Here is a 23,697-nt window from a genome sequence, read left to right on the forward strand (position 1 = left end):
TTGGCAGAGCAGCTTGAAGTGTCACCTGCTAAGACCCTTGGTCAGGTTCTAGGGGAGATGGGAACCCAAAAGGACCAGGAAAGGTGGCTTTCTGATGATGGAGTGGCCTTCAAAACAGGTCAGTGACTACTGGCTGTGGATCTCCAGCCCCCACCTGGAGCCATGGAGGCAGATTGGGAGGTCCTGGGGACCGAGCCACAGATCCCCTCCTTTGCCAGCCTCACTCTGGACCTGGTGATAGTGGTACCATACCTAAAAAAAAAAAGTAATAAAGACGGAAGTTAGAGATCATCTCATCTAATCCAGTCCTGTCATGGAGGAAGAAAGCCAGGCACAGAGAAGGCAGAGAACTTATACAAGGTCACACAGTGGAGCCAGGCCCCCAGGCCAGGGGTTGGAGAGAGCCTAGTGCTAACACCATGCACAGTATAATGGTCTTAACTTCTTTCTAGATAAAAGCCAGCAGCCATCCAGGCACAGGCCTCAGCTACTTTACAGAGCAGTGTCCTAACCCTCAGGCCTCTTACTGGACACCCAGTGGGCAGAGGCTTCCTGGATTGCCAGCAAGGGGCTGAGGGTGACAGAGAGCTTGTACCAGCCTCCTGGGTGAGAAACTCAGGACCGACACAGAAGGGGCGCCCCAGAGAGGCTGCAGCCCACCGAATCCCAGGGGATGGATTTCCCAGTAACAGGGCGTTCTTACCCATTTATCACCAGGATAGCCCAGTGGGGCGTGTGTGCTCAGTCTCGTCTGACTCTTGGCAACCCTATGGACCATAGCCCGTTTGGCTCCTGTCCATGAGATTTTCCAGGCAAGAATACTGGCGTGTGTTGCCGTGCCCTCCTCCAGGGGATCTTCTGGACCCAGGGATTGAACCCGCATCTCCTGCACTACAGGCAGATTCTTTACCGCTGAGCCATCTGGGAAGCCCACAACCCAGTGAGGCTCCTCTCAAAATGCTTCTCCTACCGGCCTGATTGATGAAAGCATTTCATTTTCCACTCAGGTGGGGCTGTTTCCCAGCGGCTGCCTCGTGGGCAGAGGGTGCCTGTGGGTATGGGGCGGGGGTGGGGGCGGGGCATTGAGGAGGCAGGTGGTGGTCGTCACTCCATCATTCACTTCCTTGTGCCACCTGGTGGCTCCTGGGTAGGAACGACTGGCCACCTGGTTCCTGCGTGCATGCTAAATCGCTTCGGTCATGTCTAACTCTTTGCGACCTTACAGACTAGGGCCCGCCAGGCTCCTCTGTCCATGGGATTCTCCCGGCAAGAATACTGGAGTGGATTGCCATGCCCTCCTCCAGGGGATCTTCCTGACCCATGGATTGAACCCGTGTTTCTTACATCTCCTGCACTAGCAGGGGGGTTCTTTACCACTGGCATCACCTGGGAAGTCCCACCTGGTTCCCACTCCCTTAGCAAACCCAATGCAGGCTGCTGACTGAGGTGGCATCTGCCCCTGGTGACTTCTCAGGCCTCTCTGGCCTGGCCTCCTCGCCCTCCGCTGCAGAGCTCTGTCCATGGAGCCCTGGGCTTCCCGGTCCAAGTCAGTGGGGTGGAAGCCACAGAGCCCAGAGAGGCCCACTGGTGTCACCCAGCCTGTTGGTGGCAGAGCCCCCTGCAATGAGACCCGGAGACTTTCCCTCAGCTGCGAAAGAGGAGGCAGAAGGGCTGTCCCTCTCCTGTCGGGGCTGGTGATGGAGAACAGGGCCTGGAAGGTGGGATGCTTGGCAGGCTCTGAGGTCTGGCTGTGGAAGGCAGAGCCGTGACTGATGGGGTTAGATGGGATGGTCCCCAGGTCAGAGGAGGCTGAGTCCCCAGTGGGGCTGGCCTTGTGCTCTCACCTGAGTGGAGGGACACTGTGTGGGTGGGAACCAGGCAGGGCCCTGGCTGGAGGTCATGGAGGGTGTCCTGACCACGCCTTCTGCTTTCTGATGGCTTCCACTCTGAGGATAGAGCAAGTTTCCCTCTAGCTGTTTCCTTGGGACTTCAAATCCAAGTGCCAAGGGGGTGTCCCAGACCTGGGGTGGGCAGTCCTGAGCCTGGAAGTTGGGCAGGGAGTGGCTGTCCCTTCTGTGCTACCAGCTCCTCTGAGGGGCACCCCTTGCGTGGTGCTTGGTCCTGTGCAGACACCCGCCAGGGACCCCTGCTGATCCTATCCACTCTCCCCACACCCACTCCCCCCGGCCCCTCACAGCTGTCACCGGCTCAATACCCTGCGTCCACAAATCACCGTGACAGGAAGACCTCTTTGTCGTCTGTCCCTCAGAGACACGCAGCTTCCCTGTGGCGACAGGGAGTCCCACATACCCCAGTGATGGCTTGGACCTCCCTTGGTGACAGTGGGGCCGGGGTGGGGCAGCGTTGGAGAGCAGCTGGGATGTGCCGGGGGCCCAGAAGAGGGACTTGGCTGCCGGAAGCCTCAGGTGATCCCCTGGAGCAGCACTGGGGAGAGCAGCCCACCTGTGTCAGACTCAGCCTGTCAGCGGGAGGGGTCCTTACAGATCTGCTCACCTGAGGAAGCTGAGGCTGAGTGGGAAGGGATCACACGGTCTGTCAGGGGTGTGGGGCCACGGGTACTCTTTGGGCACCTGCTTGGCGTCAGATCCTGTGTGAGTGGGACACTGAGATGAAGGAAGTGCTGGCAGGCGCTGGCGTGTGGGGCCAGGGGGACACCCCGCTGAGGACATTGTCCAATTTAGGAACAAAGAGCCCTCCCCAAAGAGTGGTCCTCCCCAATTCATTCTTTCATCTTCTCTCTCAGACCCTTCACATGCCCACCCCTCCCTGCCCCCCGCCCCCCAGCATCTGCCACTGTGTTTCCTGTCTCCCCAGGTGGGATGAGAGGGTGGACGAGAAAGCAGACTCACATGTCACCTGCTGATGGATGGTGGTGGCCTGAGCCCCGGACCCCGCTGGGCAGCACAAAGCCTCGAGCTGAGCCCCTCCCCCTGCGCTCCGTGGGTGTCAGGACACTGTGGGAACGGCCTGCCTCTCTGGCAGCACCAGAGCCTTGGGTCTGACAGTCAGCGTGGACTCAGAGACAGTCCCTCTGTCTCTGAGACAGGATGGGGTCGGGGGGCACTCACAGCTTGTCGTCGACATTATGTGATTTGTGTATGGACCATCTTGGAGTCCCGTCATGAGGCTGAGGTGTGTGGATCAGGGTGGCACAGTCTTAGAACCTTGGGTTCTTAGAGAGTGAGCACCTTAAACCCGTAGAAGCTGTTCTAAATGTTATACTAGACTCATGGGATCTCCTCCCAACCCCCGACTCACGGGATCTTTAAACTGAGGGTTCTTAGGAACATCATGTGTTCCCTTGGTGTCCTGTGTCCGGGATGGGATCGGGGTTGGGTTTGAACCCAATGCTGGGGGTGCTGTGAGCCCAGGGTGTTATGGCTCCACCAGGGCTGCCAAGGGAGGGACGGGGCAAAGGCTGATGTGGATCCCTCTCTCCCTGCTTTCATTAGCGCAGCTCCATTTTACTCGATTTTATACGCTGGGGTTTCACTTAGACAAAGCATTCCTCTGCTTGAAAACAAAATTTTCCAGGCCTGTGCTGTGCAGCAGCTCTATGCCACAACCCTCCACAGCCTTAAAGGGTGGCTCCGGCCGGCGGTGAGCGGGCAGCCAGACTGGGCCTCCTGGGAGGGGGTGCAGGTTGCTCTGGGCCACCGTCTCCTCCCCCTCTCACTCCCTCTGTGTTGTTGCTGCAGCCAGAGAAACACTCCGGGTCTGTTGTCCTGTTGACTGGGGTGACGGTTTAATAGTAGCTTCCTGGGCTGTCATTTAAATTTGCCTGCCAGGTTAGTAGGCCAGGGGCGGGCTGGCACGCCCCCTGCCCCCACCCCAGATCTTCGTTCAGCTGGCAGCGGTCGTCTTGGCAACGCCGGGGCCTGGCGAGCCCTGCAGAAGGGTAACCGTGGGGGGAGCGGCTCTTTCATCTGCCCGACCTGGGTACCAGCGGCCCAGCTGCCTTCGGGCTGGGCTGCAGGGCCAGAGCCAGGACACTCGGGGCTGGTCCAGGCCTGGGAGAGGAAACGGGAGCAGATGAGACTCCTCTGTGCACAAGTCTCCAAGGTGGGGGTTTATATCTTTGCTCCTCCAGACTCTCAACTGCCCTGGGAGGGAAGGGACCTGCCCCAGGTGGCTCAGCAACAGTGCTCAGTTGGAATCATCTCATTTGTGGGTCTCTGCTCTGCCATCAAAAAATGTTCCCTGAGGCCCGCGACCTGTCTGCAGAAACCTGAGGGCTAACACAGCCCTCGTCTCTCTCATCTCCCTGTCCTGTGTGGCCTGGTATCAGTGCCCCCCACCCCCCCTACCATCCTGGGCTTACCTCTAGATATGTCCCTGCTCTTAGGACTGAAACTCTCAGCTTCACTCAGGGCCAAATGCTCTGGGAATGGCTTTTTGTGTTTTTCATGGCTTGGTGGAGGTGGCCCAGAGACAGAAGATTGGGTACCAGCCTCTGCTGTGTGACCATAGGCCAGTCCTTCCCCTCTCTGGACCTCATCTTCTGATCTGTAGGATGCAGGGCTCATACTACAGTAGTGTTTCATCAAGTGTGGTTCATTGCACTGTTGTTTCTTGGGAAATTAGTAGACATGGCATCCAACAAAGATGGTCTTTGGCTAAACAAACTTGGAAAGTACTGGAGGAAACAAAATCAATCTGATATCTTTCCTTATAGGCCTCTCAGGGCCCTTGGTGAACCAATGGGCATCAAGAATCTCCCAAAGGGAAAAGAATAAAGCTTATGCTAAACATCTGAACGGATGGTCCCCCAGCTGTCTCTTGGGGTCCCTCCTCTCTCCTCCCCTGCTAGGGCCTGATGGTCCTTGTACCCACCCCCACCCCAAGTCCTGAAGGAGATCCTGGTAGCTTGGAGCTGTGGGTTTTGTTGGCTGTCCTGTGATTAGCAGGGGTAGGGGGGAGTCCCTGGATAAGCTCAGAGAAAGCCTGGCCCCTGCACTGGGCCTCTGAGGGGCAGCCTGGTGCCAGGCAGGGTGAGTTGGCCCATGGCCTAGTAGAGCTGCCAGGTCCCTTGCCACTTGCCTCAAGTGTCGAATGAACCCTGAATGGCCACTCCACTGGCTCCTCCACACCCCATGCCATTATCCCCCTCCTTGAATGCCCTTCTCCGCTCTCCCTACTCCCACAGCTTGGCTGACCTCTCTTCCTTGAACACGGTCCCCTCATCCAGGAAGCCTTCCCTGACCCCCTGGAATGGTTGGGTAGCCCTCCCCTGACTTCCTGGCCACACAGTGTTACCAGGAGACAGAATACCTGGGCTCAGGTGCACATGTGCTGTGCCTTTGATCTGCTGCCTCTCCTTGGGCTTGGCTTTTGCTTCTAGAATGGGAGAGCTGCAGAGCGGACTTCAAGGCCCTGGGCTCTGACAGGAGGGAGCACTGTGATTGCCAAGGTAAAGCCACACCGAGCAGCTCTGCCCGGCAGGCCTGACTAATCGTTGTTTTGAAGCCCCCTGTCTGCACTAGGGCTGTGGGATGAGTGTGGGTGGGGAATAACAGCATGAAGGATGCACATTGTCTTGGGGAAGGGGCGGAGGAGCTGGGAGGTGCTGAGTGATCATAACAATTTCACAAGATCATAGGCTCTGGGCACAGAGAGGGGCTAAAGATGCAGTCAGCACCACACCTCCACACCAGATGAGGAGGTGGATGGGCCCATGTCACACACACAGCAGCTGGGGCTGCTGACTTCACACATCGCAAACTTGCACCTTTCTGCTTTTCATGAAGTCCAGACACCACCTATAGCCTGATTGCTTCTCACAGCAGCCCTGTGTGGTAAAGTAGATATATGATCCCTGAATGTGGACAAAAAAAGTAAGACTCAGAGAAGTTGTGTAACTTGCGAAAGGTCACACAGCCCACAAGTGGCAGAACAGAGTTCCATCAACTGTGAGCAGCCTGACACTTTCCTTGGTCTGCCTTCTTGTTATAAATAGCGGCTCTCACTTCCTTTGTCCTGGATTTTCCTTTCTCTCCCACTCTGCCCTGGGATTGGCCCCTCCCCACTGCCCTTTGGAATCCCGAGTCCTTTGTGGCAGCCCATCTGTTGCCATGGCACCAGATTATGATGTCGCAGACCCTGGATGACTGTGTACCATTCCTGGGCCGTGGAGTACAGGGATTCACAGAGGTGGGCATTGTCCAAGGGGCGACTGGCACGAAGGGACATAAATCCCTGGAAATAGAGAACCACGGCCCTGAGCCCAGCTTGGGAATCACCCTGGGAGTTGGAGCCAAAGCTGCCAAGGCCAGGAGAGTGGGGGCTGGCCTGGCTTGCTCTGACAGCCTCACAAGACTGCTGAGCCCTCATCTCTTGGCAGGGCTGATGTAGCCTCTCTACATTGATCCGCCCGACACTGGGATGCTCTCAGATCCCTTTTTGCCTTCTGCCCTTGTGGCAGTACCTCCTGGGGGAGCCACCCTCGCCACCTGCCCAGAGAGGGAAGGAGCTTGCCCAGTGTCACCCAGGGAGGAGGTGGCCGTGCCAGGATTTAGACAGCTCTGCTTCCAAATCCTTCCACGTGGTTACACTTCCGACAGGGCCCGCCCAGGTAGTTTAGTCTAGTCTCCAGCATGAAACTGACCATGCTGCCTCAGTTTCCCCAGGGTGCTCCATTAGCCAAGCACAGGTCGTCGAGGCCCAGGTTTACTCTACTGCACATTTCTGGGCACGTTCCAGGGGAGTCCTTCAATGTAGGTGCCCCTGGTCTATGTTTGATCTTCCACATTGCCTTGTCCTGCAGCCCCTGGGATCTAGTCCCACTGCATTTGCCTCTCTGGGGTCCTCATTCTTAGCCTAATAATACCGTGGTAGCTCAGGGACTTAGCACAAAGAGCCCAAGCTTTGGCAGCTGCCACATGGAATTGAAATCCCACTTCTGCCACCTGCCGCATTTACCTCTTTGAGCCTCAATTTCCTCTTCTGTAAAATGGAATTAACAACAGCTGTCAGGAAGCTGTAAGTCCTCACTGGGATATTGAGTGAAAGGTGCCAGGGCAGAGCCAGGGTGGAAAATGTTCAAACTGGTCATGACAGTGAATGAATCTGTTCCCTAAAACACCGCCATAGGACATGTACCCTGAGGCTGCCATTTCCTACCCTCAGGACTGTGATGGTGCCTGTGGCTGCTCTGGCCTCCTTGCTTGGGGCCTGCCAGGGCTTGGGGAAGGCCAAGCTCACTCTCAGAATGCCAGGGAGAAGAGGGACCTTGGTGAGCATCTGGCTGGCCCAGGCCCAGCGATGGAGCCCCTCCATCACCTTCTTGGTCAGCCTTGCCCTTCTCTCCTGGGGTTTGCCGGTTTGCACTTGCACTCACAGGCCGGGCTGATTCCCAATCTGTGTGCTCAGGGCACAGATACACACTCACCAAGCACCAAGTTGCAGCTTCCATGGACTTTCCCATCTACCCCAGGGCTTTTGTTCCATATCTGATGCCACTGGGCATTTTGTTTGGAGAGCTCTGGTGGGGAAGAAGGTTGTCTGACAGTGAGGTCAAATTGTGGCCTCGGCTGCCCCCGAGCTGTGACCTTGGGTATGTAACTTAACACCCTGGGACTGAATTTCCCCACATGTCAAGTGAGGGCCACAACAGGCCTTTTGTCGTGGGGTTTCCTGGTAAAGTGTTAAGCACAGAGCCTGGCATAAGGGATGAACTTGGAGAATGTTAGAACAGGAAAAAGAAAGCATGGGAATAGATATCTCTGTTTTGGATGCAGAGCTTCCTGTGAAGGGAGCACTCTGGAAATGTCCAGGTGCCACGGCTCATAACTGTGCTTACTCTCTGATGTGTCATAGGCTGTGATTTGCCAAAAGGATTTGCCAAAACTCAATGGATATGTTTGAGCAAATTCTGGGAGATTGGGAAGGACAGGGAAGCTTGCTGTGCTGCAGTTCAGGGGTCACAAAGAGCCGGGAACGACTTAGCGACTGAACAACAACAACATTGGTATCTATTACCCACGTCAGCCCCTCAGTGCAGGGCTCAGGGAGGGCTTTTCAGGGTCCTGGACTGGGAGGCAAGTGAGCTGGTTCTGATCGCTGTGGTGTTGTGTTTCCCTGGGCCAGCCCTTTTCTGTCTCTAGGCCTCAGGCCCCCATCCGTAGGTAGACTCTGCTTCCTCTGGTTTCTTCCCACCCTGCAAAGGCAGAGATGTTCTTCTAAGGAAAGTGTGAAAGCTCAGCCTAGAATGCAGATGCACTGCAAAGATTTCATTGGAAAGAAAGGCAGAAATGGAATGGATTCAGGAGCCCTAGTGTCTGTCCTCAAATCCTTGTTGGGCTGCTCAGGGAGAGGGAGCAGTCATGTGGCTCCAGAGGAGGCCAGAGGGCCTGTGGGAGGATTTACATAACCCAAAGCTGGTCACTGGGAAGGCGTTTCCTGGGAAGAACTGGAGCCTGGCCTGGAGGTGTGGGAGCAGAGGCTGGGCAGCGGCTCTGTTTCCCTTGGGTTCAATGGCCTCCACTGAAATCTACCCTGAGTTGGGTCCTGTGTCGAATCTAATGTAATATCCACACTGGAGGAGCATCGGGCCAGTGGAGGGACAGGGAGAAAAGCAAACCATGTTGGTCCCTGAGTTGGTCCCAGTTCTGCTTCCCACTGTGAGAGCCCAGCCTGTTACACATATCCCCCGTGAGGGTGTCGAACACCCCACTTCCTTTGCTTCTAATTAAGACTTGAACCATAAAAACAGCAATAGCTGCTGCTTACTGAGCATCTGCTGTGTACCAGGGTCTCTGTTGCCTGATCTTCATACGTTATAACTTCTTGCTACTTCTCCTTGGAGCCCTTTGTTTCTTTCTCCCCATTACATAGATAAGAAAACAGAGGCTCACAGGTCCAGTAACATCCCCAAGGTCACACAGATAGAAAGAGGCAGAGCTGGGACTCCAGCCCGCAGTTTGGAGGCCTCCCCTCCGTGCTGTAAAGGCCTTCAGGACAGAGACTGATTTGGATGTCTAGAGTCTCTTTCCCTCACTCTGAACAAAACACACGAGGTGATCATTTACTTTTGTGATTTATTATCATAAATAATAAGCTCCCTGATGCTTGCCGAAGAGGCCTTGACTTTAGTCTGGCCAGGGGGAGGAGGAAAGGCAGGGAAAGGAACTGACAACTGGCTGAAGGGGCTAAGGCAACTACTGTATGTGATCAGGGAAGGCTTCCTAGAGGCTGTGACAGTGGAACCAGACTTGGGGGAAAGAGAGAGGAGTGATGGGAAGAGGCATTCCCTTGGTGGTTGGATGCTGTCACCCTTGTTGAACCTGTAGAGCAGGGCCAGGGACTGCCTATCTCCTCCTGGTGTGGAATGAATAAGTCTTTCTCTCTTGGAGCCGTGGGAGGTCACGGGGTCCAGCTTGCAGACGGAGGACATTCTGGTCGCCCTGTAGCCACCTGACTGTTCTGGAAAAGCTGCCTGTGCCCACCAGGCTCCTCATGCTCTTCTCCTTGCCCCACAGCCAAGAAGACCTGTGCAGACAGCGACTTCACCTGTAATGACGGCCACTGCATCCGAGAGCGGTGGAAGTGTGATGGCGAGGAGGACTGTCCAGACGGCTCCGACGAGTCAGAGGCCACGTGCAGTGAGTCCTGCCCCTAGGCTGGGGGTGGGGGCTGGCTCTGGGCCTCAGTTTCCTTGTCAGGTCTTCCTGGAGGGGAAGCTGGAGGCTCAGGTGAGGTGATCTGTCTCCCACAGCCCCATACGTACTTTGTGCTGAGCACTCATGAGCTCCGGTGCTTCTAGTCACTGGTGTCTGGTGACCTGTTTCTGGGCTTTCTTCCCAGCCCTCTGGCAGGTTGGACCCTGCTCCTAGAGTTCCAGGAGCTAAAAGCAACCCCTTTGAACTCTGATGATGAGAAGTAGCCAGCACACATGCTCCAGGCCTCACCTCAGTCTCCCCCACTAGTTTCTTTTTTTGAGGATTCTAATCATAATTCTAATAATACTAATGGCGGTTAGTACTTATCTAGCATTCACTATATGCAAAGCACTGTCTGTGCTGTCATTTATCTTGTTCCCATAGTGGCCTCATGAGACAGGTACTGTCATGTTCCGACTTTTGCAGAGGTGGAAGCTGAGGCTCAGAGAGGTTGAGTGACTTGCCCAAGGCCACCCAGCTGGGGTCTTCAAGGCCCTAGCTCTGACCTCTGCTCTGGGCGGACTGAGCCTAGGAGCCTGGCCTGGATGGCAACAGGCAACAGGGGCAAGATGAAGGCCGAAGCCAAGCCCCAGGCCCGCCTCCCGCACTCAGCCTTTGTCTCTCTGTGATTTCTTTTCCAGGCCCTAATCCTCAAAGCAAACGTACACCGGGCAGGTCATTCCGTGACATTTGTTAAATTAAAAAGGAGATGAGAAGGGGGCGGGGAAGGACCCGGTGGTCCCAGAGGCAGAGCTTCAGCAGAATGAGCCTGAGACAAAAGGCCAGGAGGGGGGCAGCACGTGGAGGACGGTAGGGCTGGCGGGGACCTGCTAGTCTCAGTCCCCAGATCTTCTTTAGGGGTCACAGTCACCCCAGAGGCAGAGGTGGGGACAATGGAAGGCAGCGTCCTATCTAGGGCTGTGGCTGGTGATAACTGGGTTTCCTTGTCTCCTAGCAACAGAGCTACCAGTCTCCGCATGAGAAAGAGGGATCGGGAGAGAGAGAAAGGGAGAGCAAGAGCCACCCCCGCCCAAGACAAGGGACTCCCTCGTTTCCTTGCACAGCTGCCTCGCCTTCCCAGCCACACCGCAGGCCCTACCCTTCGCTCACTCCACCCAGCAGCCCTTGCACCCCATGCAGTCCTGGAGGTGCTGGATGCGGGGGGAGGGCAGCTTCCGAGGAACAAAGCCCAGCCACGCCCACTTGTGACTCCTCCTCAGGGCCAGCTTGGGCAAGGGGTGGATCTGTTTAGGGAGAAAGAAACTAAGGCTGGGACAGGTTCAGCTGCTTGCCCAAGGTGGCCCAGCTGACCTAGGGCAGAGCCTTGTACCGCCCGGAGTGTGTGTTTGGGGAGGGGGGCTGTGACTGCCTTGGCAGTCAGCCAGCTCGGCCATCCAGACCCCATGCCTGCAGTTACCCCGGACACTGTGGATGGAGCGGAGGGGAGCGTCATCACAGTCATTACTGGGGTCTGTCCTGCTGCCTAAGAACCATGCTCCCGCTCCTCCCCACATCTCTGTCTCTTTGCAACGGTGCTCCTTTTCATCTCCCTCCTGCCCAGCCCTGCACTTGGGCTGCCTTCCTTCTCTGCCTGCCCCCTCCTCCCTTCCGCCTTGCCCTCTTTCTTCATCCTGCCTGTGTTTCTCTCTGTCTTCCCCACTCTTGCCCCTCCCAGCACTTGCTGCCTTCCCATCTTCTGGGCTGTGCTGGGCTAGGGAGGTGGGGGGTGGGGGGTCTCTGGCCTCACACCTCCTGCCTCCCCAGGCCTGCTTTGGGCTCAGCTGTAAAGCACAGTTATCGGGCAGTTGAGTAACTGGAAGCCTAGAGATGCTGAGGTCCCTGCTTCTAAGACACACTGGGTGTTCGTGGCTGGTCTGCCTTCCATGACAAAAGGCAGGCTCTGAAGTCTCTCTGGGGCTTGACAGAGCACTGTGTGGGAGCTGCCACCAGGGGAGTCGGGGGCCCAGCTCTCTTCTCTGCATCCTGGGAGTCAGGGGGCTCTCCCAGTGATGCAGTGTGAGTCCTGCATACTTTCCTGCCCCCTCTGAGCTCTAGTCTCTAACATTCCAGAATTCCAGAGACCATGATTCTAAGACTCCTGGACTCATAAGAGTCTGACGCCCTTTTTTTCCTTGCCTGTACCCAGCTGGGCACAAGGCCAGGATCCCACTTTCTGTGCAGTTACACTGATCACAGGTGGGCAAGGCCTGTGTGTGGGGAGGGCTGCCTGGAGGAGGTCAGCCAGTGTGGGACCTTGAGGGCCAGGCAGAAATGGGGGCAGCAGGACCTGGTAACAAGCTTGCTCACAGCCTCCTGACCAAGTGAGAACCCAGCAGCCAATTCACTGCCCATTTAATTGGCGTTGTCATAGAAACCTCCACAGCCTACCAGGTTCCTGGGGACTGTGCCAGTTTCCAGGATAGAGCCCCCTCCCCACTTGCAAAGAAAGATTATAGGCAGTAGTCAAGTATAGTGGGTTTGATGTCTGATATACTCGGGTTCGGGTCCTTTAACCTGTGAGACCGCAGGCAATTTGCCCAATCTCCCTGAGCCTTAGTTCATTCATCTGCAAAATGGGGCAATGGTACCTATCTTACAGGGGTGGTGAGGACCAAATGAAAAAAATGCACTCACAGTGTCGATGATGGAGGAAATGGCAGTGTGATTTTTATCATTATGTTTTGACATTAGGCCCTCTCCCTGATTTAAAATCTGAGAAGTGTAAGTGAAGATGGTTTGTGTGGAGTAGGGAGGGATTTGGGAGCAGGTTCCCATTCCTGTGTTCCCCTCTATATAATCTGCATCTCGCTGGCTGGGATTCCTCCCAGATCTCTTTCCTTCTGGTTCTGGATTCTGTGGCTGTCACATTGAGCCAGGAGTCACAGCAGGAATGCCCGGACATTTGCCTAATGAAAGGAGCATTTCAGCTCTAATTATAGCTCCCTTGATTGGGGATGTTTGTGACCCACCTTCAGGCATCTGTTGAGAGGTGTGCGGTATGGGGGTGGGAAAGCTGGTTCAAGGTGAGTGAGTTACAATTCTGGGTGCTGCTTATTGAAAATGAGGTTTTATTCATGCATATTAGAGCCTTCCCATCTGGAAAGGGGACCTCACTGATTAACCAAGCGTACTTTCCTATCAGAAATTTTCTGAGCTCATCCAGCAAGTCAGGGGCCCACACAACTGACCCCGTGAGAAGCAGCCTGGTGTGACTGTCCCCTTCTGCGCAGTGGGATGTCTATGCCATGCTTCCTGGGGCAGCAGCTGGACCCCATAGTCATCACTGCCTGAGCCCCTGGTCCCTGGGAGCTGGTAGTCCCCGAGTGGAGGCTGTCGGCCCTGCGCTTCCCGTGACCTGCACTGCTGATGTGCTTGCTCAATAAGAAGCCATCAGGCACTTTCCTTCCTTCATTCAACAGACATTTCCCTCTTTATTAATTTGTGAGCTTCTGAATTAGAGAAAGGACGGTTGGATTTGGATTTCTAAGACAAGATTCTCTGGGAATTTATAAATGCCTACGGCCACTCTGGAGTACAGTGGCAGGCCCTTGGTGACTTGGAGGATTCCTGATGTCTGAGGAAGTGGGGCTACTCTTTCCTGCCCCTGAGAACCTGAAGATACTTGGACAGCAAGCCCGAGGCATTCCCTGGGGCATCTGTTTCTGAGAGAGAGAGAGCGGGAGAGGGAAAGAGATGGAGAGAGAGGGGAAAATGTTCAGTTCAGTGGTGGGGGCTGCATTGTGGAGGGCCCTCTGGACTCTAATAAGGTGTGATGTCCATCCCCAGGGGTGAGACCTGGGCCCTCCCAGCCCTTTGCATTTCATGAAATAAAATAAGGACAACTGTTTGCTGAGTTCCAAGTTTGCTCTGGGTTCTGTATAGGGATTTCCATGTTTCCTCATATAAACCACCCACCAGCTCTGGGAGATGATGTAACCCCACGTGCAGGTAAGGGGAGCCAGGGTGCAGAGAGGGTAAATGACTTGTTGAAGGACCTTCATGTTAGTAAATTTGATGTGGACTCCAAACCCATGCTCTGTCTAACTCCAAACCTATGCTCTATCTCCTGCGCTATGCTGCCTGGGGCCTCTAGCTTCAGTTATCCTGAAAGTGGGCATTAGACAGCCACCTCCCATCTTGCAGACTTGCCTAAGCCAAGGCCCAGTGAGTCTTCTTCTCCCTTCAGTGACCCTCTCCAGGGCCACCAGGAGACCATCGGGGCCTACTTTCCCCCCCATGGGGTGTGAAGTGCCATAAGTTAGCAGTGTTTTAGGGTTGAGGGACCTGGGGAAGATGTGCAGCTCTGCTCTTCACAAGACTTTGAGCAAATGACTTACACTCTCTGGGCTTCACTCTTCCCATCTGTAAAATGGAGGTAATAATAGCATTCACTTCATGAGGAGATAGTGCAGTGGTAATGAACCTGCCTGGCAATGCCGGAGACACATGTGACACAGGTTTGATCCCTGGGTCGGGAAGATTACCCTGGAGAAGGAAATGGCTCTCCAGTCTGGTATTCTTGCCTGGAGAATCCCATGGACAGAGGAGCCTGGTGGGTTACAGTCCATGGGGTCTCAAAGTGTTGGACACAACTGAGCACACACACTTGAGGAGATACTGCATGTCAACACTCCCCAGACCAGCTTCTGGGGCTGAGCAGTGAGAGGTCTGACCCCGGAGCCCAGAGGGCGAGGTCCGTGTCCTGCTTTGGGAAATAGCTGCATCACAACAGAGACAGCGAGGTTCCAGGAGAGACAGCAGTTGTAATGCCCAGCGTCCAGTATCCCAGGCAGGTTCCTTCTCTTCTCTGGACCTCTGTCTCCTGTCACTCCAATGGGTACTCCTCAGTGTGACCTCCAAGGCCTCTTGTGTCCCCCACATTCCAAGAAGGTGCCTTGGCTCTTTGAGGGTAGGAGGGCTGGTGTCAGGCACTGCTGAATCCTCGAGAGCCTGTAATTAGAGCTGTCTACTTAGGGACACAGCAAATGTCTTATTAATTATAAAGAAAGGAAGCCGACGGATTGTTTAATCATTGTCCTTGCTGAAAGGTTATGCAATTAACTGTATAAATATTCATTCAAAGTTCAAGCAGCTGCCTGCTGCACTGGGGTATGCAGAACCAGGCCCCCAGAGATGGTACAGATGGGTCAAGGGCCGTTTCAATCACCTGGACTTTTGAGCAGAGAGTTTGGGGTTGGTTCTGGGCCACTATGTCATGTATGGATGTGAGAGTTGAACCATAAAAAAGGCTGAATGCTGAAGAATTGATGCTTTGACCTGTGGTGCTGGAGAAGACTCTTGAGAGTCCCTTGGACTGCCAGGAGGTCAAACCAGTCAATCCTAAGGGAAATCAACCCGGAATATTCATTGGAAGGACTGATGCTGAAGCTGAAGCTTCAATACTTTGGCCACCTGATGCGAAGAGCTGACTCATTGGAAAAGACCCTGAGGCTGGGAAAGACTGAAGGCGGAACGAGAAGGGGATGACAGAGGATGAGATGGTTGGATAGCATCACCGACTTAATGGACGTGAGTTTGAACAAACTCCAGGAGATGGTGAAGGACAGGGAAGCCTGGCATGCTGCAGTCAGTGGTGTCATAAAGAGTTGGACACGACTGAGCAACTGAACAACAACGACTGGGCCACTACCCTACCCACAGGAGAGTGAGAGGTTTGATCGAAAGAGCAGGGTTTAGTCAAAGGAATCTAGACTCTGACTCTCACTACTTTGCGTTTGAGGCCAGTTACTCTGAGCTTTGGTCTGGGTCTCTCTGAGCTTTGGTTTCCTTATCTGTAAAATGGAGTGCTTACCTGCAGGACCACTGTCCTGCTCTGTTCTAGAGGTGCCACTAACATGATGATCTTTGTGAATGGTGCCCCTGGAGTTTCCACTCACAGCCTGCAGGGCCTGCTTACGTGGCAGGGAGAAGGTCAGGATGACATGGGAAAAGATTAACTCCTCAGCATGAAGCAGCCTGACCCATAGTATGTGTTCAGTAGTCACGGCTCCCTGACAACTCCCTGTGAGCATCTGTTTCCTGAGGCCTGGCGCACAGATGCTGCCTCGTCCCTCTGTCCCCTGTCAGGGGCTTACAGACATACGGTGCCTCCTCTATCACTTTTCTGGGAGTGGATTTAAAAGATATGAAATCTCCTGTATCTTTTGGATTTGCAGAATAGTAACCCAGTGGTTCTCAGATGGCATGCCTGAGAATCACCAGGGCAAGCAGGGGTGGGCGGAGTTGCTAAGATGCCTGGGCTCTGCCCTGGAAGACTGGATTCAGTCTAGTGTGAGCTGGAGCCCAAGAACCTGCACCCACCACCCACAAATCCACCCCTTATCTGGGACATGCTGGTTGTCCAGCCCCCTCATGTTCTGCTGGGCCCAGAGCGGGAAGTACTTTCTCGGTTCCTGCAGTTTGTGGGTGATGGAGGTGCTCTGGGCCCCTCCCCTGACTCCCAGGCACCTCACCACCTGTACCACATCCCCAAGGAAGCCTGTGTAAAGGGTCTTTGAGTGTCAGTGCTTCCAGGGCTCTGCCCAAAAGTGTTTGTAAAGGGAAATTTCTGTAAAATGAATCCCATGAATCCTATATTCCCAACAGGTTGCCTTATATTTATGAAATGTACTCCTAGGGATAACTTTGAAGTCCACAGTTGGGAGGTCCAAGGAACTCCTTTCCCATGGTATAGTAGTATCTGGGGGTCTTGACTCAGACACCTGTCCCCAACTATTCTTGTCTGTGTCCTTCTCTCCATCTCTTGTGGGCTTTCATCCCAGCTATGGAAGTAAGAGGTTGGGGAAACTGTTCTGAGATCAAAGAGAAGAACTGAAGGTACGGTACCAGTAACCCACTGCCTCCAGGGTGCCGTGGACTGTTCTCAGCCTCTGGCACGAGACACAGCTGACTGCACCCTCACCTGGGTCTTCATGACTGTGTGAGTAGGACCCAGCACTGGGTGCCATGTCTGGTACACAGCAGGATACTCACTGAGGGACTAGATAAGTCCTCAGCTGCTACGTGCGGAGAATAATAGTAGGTATCATGAGTGAGCACTGGCTGGGCATTCTAAATGCTTTACAGACATTAACGTAGTTGTGAACAGTCCAGTGGGACTGGGAATAGTATTATCCCCACTTTATGGGCACAGAGATAAGGACTGATGGCCAAGGTAGATAGCCAACAAGTGACTGAGCTGAACCCAGGCAGCCAAGCTCCAGAGCCCATGCCCTCGACCTTCATGCTGGAGGCCCCAACATAACCTATACCTTGCTGGAGTACTATGAAGATACAATGGAAGTGTCTAGCACTGTGCCTGGCACATCCTAGAGACCACTGAGTTTGGCTGTGTACACCCTGGAAGGCAGGGTGAGGAAGCCAGCCATGGAGGTCTGAGATGTCTCTGCCTCGGCTGGGTCTGTCACGTGGGTTGTCCTGGGACTCTCAGGATGAGAGCCATCCCCAGGCTGGATCAGGGTTCTCATTCTTTCTTCCAAATTGAGAATCAGCCCTGGAGCTTCGGGCCCCTGATTGAGTCAGTCTCTGATTGCGGCTGCAGTAATTATAGCTGTGTGGTCCCACTGGGCCCTGGCACACAGCGACTGCTCTCAGCAGTGGGCTCGGCACATTAACAGGGGGAGGCAGGCTTGGAGGGAGCTGTTGGGGCCGTGGTGAGCCCTTCCCATCTGCAGGTTCGGATCACAGAGTCACTAATCTGGAAGGCAAACTGAGACCCAAACAAGGCGTATCTTGCCCAAGGACACACAGCTGGAAATGGTAGAGGAGCATGCAGGGCATGGTGGCTCCATATTGCTGGAGCCTAAAGGGAAGGCTTGGAAGGGTGGGAGGTTAGACCGGTGAGGCAGGTGGAGGGGTTGGCTCAACTGAGGAGGGTCTTGAGGGCCAGGGACCAGGGGGCCATGAGAGGGTGTTAGGAAGGGCAGTGACAGGGTCAACTGTAGGATTCAGAAGGTCTTAGGGGTAGGACTTTCCTGGTGGTTCAGTGGTTAAGAATCCACCTTGCAATGCAGGGGACACAGGCTCAAGTCCTGGTCCAGGAAGATACCACCTGCTGCAGAGCAACTAAACCCATGTGCTGCAACTATAGAGCCCATGCTCTAGAGAGAACCACAACTACTGAGCCCTCATGCCACACATACTGAAGCCCACACACCCCTAGAGCCCATGCTCCACAGCAAGAAAAGCCACTGCCATGAGAAACACGTACATCACAACTAGAGAGTCACTCCCGCTCAGCACAACTAGAGAAAGCCCACACAGCAACAAAGACTCAGCCCAGCCAAAAATAAACAAATCAATTAAAAAGTCTTAGGGGCAGAGGAACTTCTTCTCAGACGAAGAAACTGAGGCAGGAAGGCCCTGGTGGATTCTCAGGGCTTCAGGCCACGTGGCTGGAGTCAGGCAGTAGGACTCACTGGCAGCAGGCCCTATGTCCCCCTCGGCTAAGCTGTGCACTTGTGTCTCTCTCCACAGCCAAGCAGGTGTGTCCTGCAGAGAAGCTGAGCTGCGGACCCACCAGCCACAAGTGTGTGCCGGCCTCGTGGCGCTGCGATGGGGAGAAGGACTGCGAGAGCGGAGTGGACGAGGCTGGATGTGCCACGTGTGAGTCCAGGGTCTGGTCCCCAGGGTCACGGTCAGGCAGCCTTGGGCAGCAGCGGCCACTCGTGGGGGAGGAGGGCCAGGTTCTCCAGGGGGCTTGGGAGGTGGAGAGGAAAGGGGAACGGTCAGGACACTAGTAACGGCCGGGCACTTTGAAGAGACATTCTTTTTCATCCTCACAACCACCTCACGAGCAGCCATTATCATCCCCATTTGTGGGTGAGGAAACTGAGGCTCAGACAAGTGAGGAAAAATGCCCACGGCTAAGTGATGGAACTGAGTGAGATTCAACTTCAGGTCCGGACAGCAAAGTCCATGCGTGTTTTCACCATGCCTGACATCTGCTCATCCATTCCATCAGTCTATACTGATCTCTGAGCAGGGGCAGGAGACCAGAGTGGGGGCCGTAGTGAGAGATGGTGGTGGCCTGGGCAAGGACACTGGCAGTGTCGGGAGGAAGGGAACAGATTCCTGAGGACTGTTGCTGAAATCTCAGACCTGAGCACCAATGTCACAAGGCAGGAAGACATTCTCAGCAGGCTTCTGCAGGGACAGATGGAAGTGGTCACTGGGGCAGTTCCACATCACTGGGCTTCAAATACAGGATTATCTCCTTCCCAAGGGGAAGGCCAGCAGGGCCTGGGCCAGTGGGGAAGGTGGCCTGGCTGGGCATGTTTCATATGCAACGGGTACCTACTGTGTGCCAGGCTCTGGAAGGGACAAGAAGGTGAATCCTATAAGCCTCTCTCTGGGAGCTCATGATGAATGGGGGAGACAGACTGGCTGTTGGAACTGGGCTGTGAAGCTGGGCAGAGATCCGGGCGATTGCTCGGGGGCTTTTGCCAAGCACTTGCCCACCACTGTCTCCCACCCTGCTCACTCTGCCAGCTTCTGTCTTTGTATCCTACCCATCCTTCTTGGCCCAGGGGAAGTGCCACCTCTTCTGGGGGCTTCTAGGTCACAGCACTATAAGAATGTAAGTCTCTGGAATTTGGATATCTCTGAAACTGGAAGGGTATGGGTATGGGGGCAGATCCTAGCTAGGACCAGCAATTGCAAAGCCCCAGTGGTACACTGCCTCATTTCTGCAGCTGTGATAATTCTGTGGGGCCTCCCTGGCTAGTGAGAATCCTCTCCCCTCCATACCTCCTGAAAATCAGATGTTTCTGCAGTCATCAAAGCTATCAGCCACTATTGCCAGGAGTGGGAATAGCTCTAACTACGGCATGTTGTGGCAGGGCTGTTCCCTGTTAATTATAGAAGATAGTCATGTTCAAAGGTCCTATTGGGCTTCTCTGCTTCAGCTTCCAATCACCAAGGCAAAGGAAAAAGAATTCTCCCTTCTCTCATCCCTCAAAGCTTCTTCCATTCATGAATGCTGGGAGGGGTCCCTGAACACAGGCCTGATGATGTAGATCTTAAAGGTGCTGTCAGCTTTGAAACCTTGGAGCAAGCTCACGATAAAGCAGCTCTTCCTCCTAGAACTCTGATCATAGTGAGTCCTCCCTCCCTGTCTGGACAGGGAGGAGGAAGGCTAATCTAGGCATCAGCTTAACCTTGAGGGGCAGACATCACAGAGTAGGGTGTGCTTTTCCTACCAAGGCCCCAACATCCCAAAAGCCCAGAAGGGGAAAAAAATGCATCTGTCAGAACCTTGATAGAGCCATCAGCAACACATGACATGAGCTGCCTACATTGTGAAGCTGAAGACATCATTCTATTTTATGTTCACTAACAATGAAAAAGGACATTTTTCCAACAGAAAGTAAAAACACAGACTCTCGGTACCCCCACGTGGAAAAATGGGGTGCTGCCACCACCAAGTTACCAGGCTTCCCAGGTGGTGCTAGTGGTAAAGAACCCACCTGCCAATGCAGAAGACATAAGAGATGAGAGTTTGATCCCTGGGTGGGGAAGATCCCCAGAAGGAGGGCATGGCAACCCACGCCAGTATTCTTGCCTGAAGAATCCCATGGACACAGGAGCCTGGTGGGCTACAGTCCATTGGGTCACAGAGTCGAACACGACTGAAATGACTTAGCACGCATGCACACGCAGCACCTGCATCCATGCCCAGCCTGGGCCTTCAAGCCTCTTCTTGGCCTCTGTATAAGGAATGAAGGAGGGAGGAAGCCAGGTGGCTGCTCTAGAAACAGGCTGAACTCCAGGGTGGGAAGAAAACCAGAAAGCCCGGAGGAGTCAGAGTAGGAAGTAAGAGCCCCAAACCTGGTCTCTGGACCCCTTGTCACCGCGGACTGACTGTGCAACCCTGGGCATGTTGCTCCTCTCCCTGGGCCTCAGTTTCCCCATCTGTAAACTGGCAGTGGGGCTAGTGGTCTCTAAGGCTCTCCCAGCCTCTGAACTCAGAGCAGCCCACCAGGGAGGGGAAGCCCAGGGTGCCAGGCAGGGCCAGTGACCTGTACCTATAATGATTGCAAATCCCTAAATTATTCCTCAAACCTGGACTGGTCCAGCCTCCATCCACACCACACGCACTCACTGCAGGGAGCTCTGTGCTGGACCTTCAGGAAAAAGTGGGTCAATCTCAGAGCCCACCCCCATGCAGTTTGTGGTCATGGGGCAGACAGAGAAGGACACGAGACCCAGACACCTAAGCAGGCTGTGACGGGCACCTGAAAGGAGAGTGGAGGTGTGTGGAAACTTCCCAAGCAGGGGAACATGAAGTGTGTTATGAAAGAGGTAGAATTTGGACCCTTGAAGGATTCGAACTCATCACTGTGATAGAGATAGTGGTGGGCAAGAGATGGGCGCCCAGCAGATGAAACAGCCTGGGCAAAGGCTGGGGAAGTAGGAAAGTGTACAAATGGTCTAATGTGTGACTTGAAGCAGGGTGAGAGCAGAGTGAGGTGATGGGGTACAGCAGTAGCTGCATGCCAGTGGCCTTGGATGCCAGGCCAAGGGACTTATAGGGGATAGTGCAAGCAAACCAGGGAGTGGGGAGGGGCCTGAACTGTGTTGTAAGGAAGCAGATCGAGGCCTTGTTCCTGGAAGGGTCGGTGTCATGCTACTTATCATTTCCTGGGAACATCGGGAGAGGCCTTCAAGACAGGTTACACTCTGCAGCTTTAGAGACTCAGTCCCACCATCCTGCAGGCAGCAGGACAGGAATTCCCGCTCCCAGTGAGGCTAGGGAAGCGAGCCTGCTGCCCCGCGTCGCCCAGCATGACCCTAGCTGGACCTGGATTGGAGGCACCCTTTTCCGTCCACATTTGGGGCCCCCACCAGGGCTCATTCAGGCCGGTGGGTGAGGGTCAGGGCCCCTGGAGCGGGACCGGCGGACCCGGGGCGCCGGGGGTGGGGTCCGGCGGGCCGACCGGCTCTCTGTCCCGCGCAGTGTGCGCCCCGCACGAGTTCCAGTGCAGCAACCGCTCGTGCCTGGCCGCCGTGTTCGTGTGCGACGGCGACGACGACTGCGGCGACGGCAGCGACGAGCGCGGCTGCGCCGACCCGGCCTGCGGGCCCCGCGAGTTCCGCTGCGGCGGCGACGGCGGCGCCTGCATCCCCGAGCGCTGGGTCTGCGACCGCCAGTTCGACTGCGAGGACCGCTCGGACGAGGCGGCCGAGCTGTGCGGCCGCGCAGGCCCCCGGGCCACGCCCGCGCCCGCCGCCTGCGCCGCGGCCGCCCAGTTCGCCTGCCGCAGCGGCGAGTGCGTGCACCTGGGCTGGCGCTGCGACGGTGACCGCGACTGCAAGGACAAGTCGGACGAGGCCGACTGCCGTAAGCCCCCGCCCGCCCCCATATCGCCCAGGGCCGCAGGTGCGCCACCGTCCGCGGAAGGGGCCGCCTCTTCTCGCCCTACTCCGACCCTAGTCTTGGTTTAACGGGGGCGACAGAACTGGGGAAACGTGAAGTGTATGTGGTCACATGGCTGCTAAGCTGCGGAGCTCAGGGTCTTCACAGGTACCTGTGACCCTCCGTGATGCACCCCTGCCCCTGACATACCTCCCACCCCTGCCTTCCCTGGCCCAAGCAGTCACCCACTGGTTCCAATGCCGGAGACTTTGGTACGCTAAAGAAGAGCCCCCATCCCAGCCCTCCCTACCTCCTGGGCCTGCTCATCCTTCAAGGCCTCTCCCAGGTTCCTCTGATGGGCCCTGCTGGGCTGGGTTCCCCTGAGCTCCTGCAGGTTCCTGGCCACCTTGTCTTACAACACATCCACACTGTGATCTCGTTTGCCCCTCAGCCCTGCTCTGCACCCTTGAGCTCTTAGAGGATGGGGAGGCTCTTGGTAATCTGTGTCCCCCACCCCTACATCCTGGTGCTGAGGAAGGGTCTGCTGAAAGGATGAGGTCATTAAGTAATGAGCACTGAGATTCCAAAGAAGTTTACATGTCTGTTCTGGAGGGATGGCCCTGGGGAGAGATGATAGAGAGGGAAACAGGAGACCTGGGTTTTAGTCCTGGCTTTGCCTGCCAGAGTGCTGTGTAACCTTGGGTGAGGCCTTCCCCCTCTCTGAGCTTCAGTCTCCCCATCTTGTGCCTTGGCCAGGTGTCCTCCGAAGACTCCCAAGCTCAGCCACTGGTTCTGTTCTTGCCGGGGGTGGATATGGAGTGGAGGTGGGGCTGGAGGTGGGGGAGGAGAGCTGTCCCAGCACCAAGACGCTGACCCTGTCCGCTCACCCTCCCCTGGCAGCGCTGGGCACCTGCCGTGGAGATGAGTTCCAGTGTGGGGATGGGACTTGTGTGCCTGCCATCAAGCGCTGCAACCAGGAGCAGGACTGTCCAGACGGGAGTGACGAAACTGGCTGCCTGCAGGGTGAGTGTGGTCAGTGGCAAGGGGACAGCACCCCCTGAGCTTTCCCCTGGCTCCCTGGAGAGAGCGGAGTTGGGAGACATCACCCCTTGGTCCTTATGATGCCTCTCTTCCCCTAGAGTATTACTTGCCCCTAGGCCACCCAGACCCCTTCCCTGGGGTCCTCGTGGCACTAGAGCTGGAGCCTTAAGGACTTAACAAAAGCTGAAAGAGGCCTGGGGGAAGGGATGTGAAGGCACTGCAGGAGATCCAGCACCCACCCTTTGTCTACATCTGCACCTCCAAGCAGCTTCACTAACTGGTTCCCAGACCAGGCAGATGCAGCGTCCTGCTCCCCAGGAGCCCCCTTAATTCTCAGGAGGCTCTCTGTCATCACCCTGCAGGAATAGGGACCCTGGCCCCCTGGTCATCTGGAGAAATGGATCAAGGATTGGGCGGTGAGGTCGCCTCCCCAGTCTAGGACCCCTGGAGCATAGGCCCCCTTGGGAGATGGTCCATGCAGCCCCCAGGGTCTCTGCAAAGGGGTTGCATTTCCCTCCAAGGTCCCTAATGCTGGTAGATCAGATGCAGACCCCCCACGCCTTGCCCTCCTCCTTGATCCTGGTTATCCCTGAGGTCCTGTCC

General features: G+C 55.4%; 1 protein-coding gene across 33 annotated transcripts in view; it reads left to right on the forward strand.

Annotated features, from left to right (window-relative positions):
• LRP8 (LDL receptor related protein 8) overlaps window positions 1–23,697 on the forward strand; it is a 77,515-nt gene that overhangs the window by 25,622 nt on the left and 28,196 nt on the right. For 15 of the 33 annotated variants that reach the window (XR_014052210.1, XM_081485226.1, XM_081485232.1 and 12 more), the window contains exons 3-6: window positions 9,498–9,620; window positions 18,174–18,302; window positions 21,655–22,038; window positions 22,954–23,076. Coding sequence is in view for 32 of the 33 variants with exons in the window: in XM_081485226.1 (XP_081341352.1) it covers window positions 9,498–9,620; window positions 18,174–18,302; window positions 21,655–22,038; window positions 22,954–23,076 (759 nt within the window). In the remaining variant the exon portion in view is untranslated. Of the gene's footprint in view, window positions 1–6,167; window positions 7,000–7,146; window positions 7,307–7,836; window positions 7,988–8,853; window positions 9,036–9,497; window positions 9,621–18,173; window positions 18,303–21,654; window positions 22,078–22,953; window positions 23,077–23,697 lie in introns of those variants that run through there. The other 18 variants (XM_081485242.1, XM_081485249.1, XM_081485253.1 and 15 more) reach the window with 4 other exon arrangements.

This window comes from Giraffa tippelskirchi, chromosome 5 (genome assembly GCF_054371585.1).
Source record: "Giraffa tippelskirchi isolate mGirTip1 chromosome 5, T2T-mGirTip1v1.2.pri, whole genome shotgun sequence".
Taxonomy (NCBI): Eukaryota; Metazoa; Chordata; class Mammalia; order Artiodactyla; family Giraffidae; genus Giraffa; species Giraffa tippelskirchi.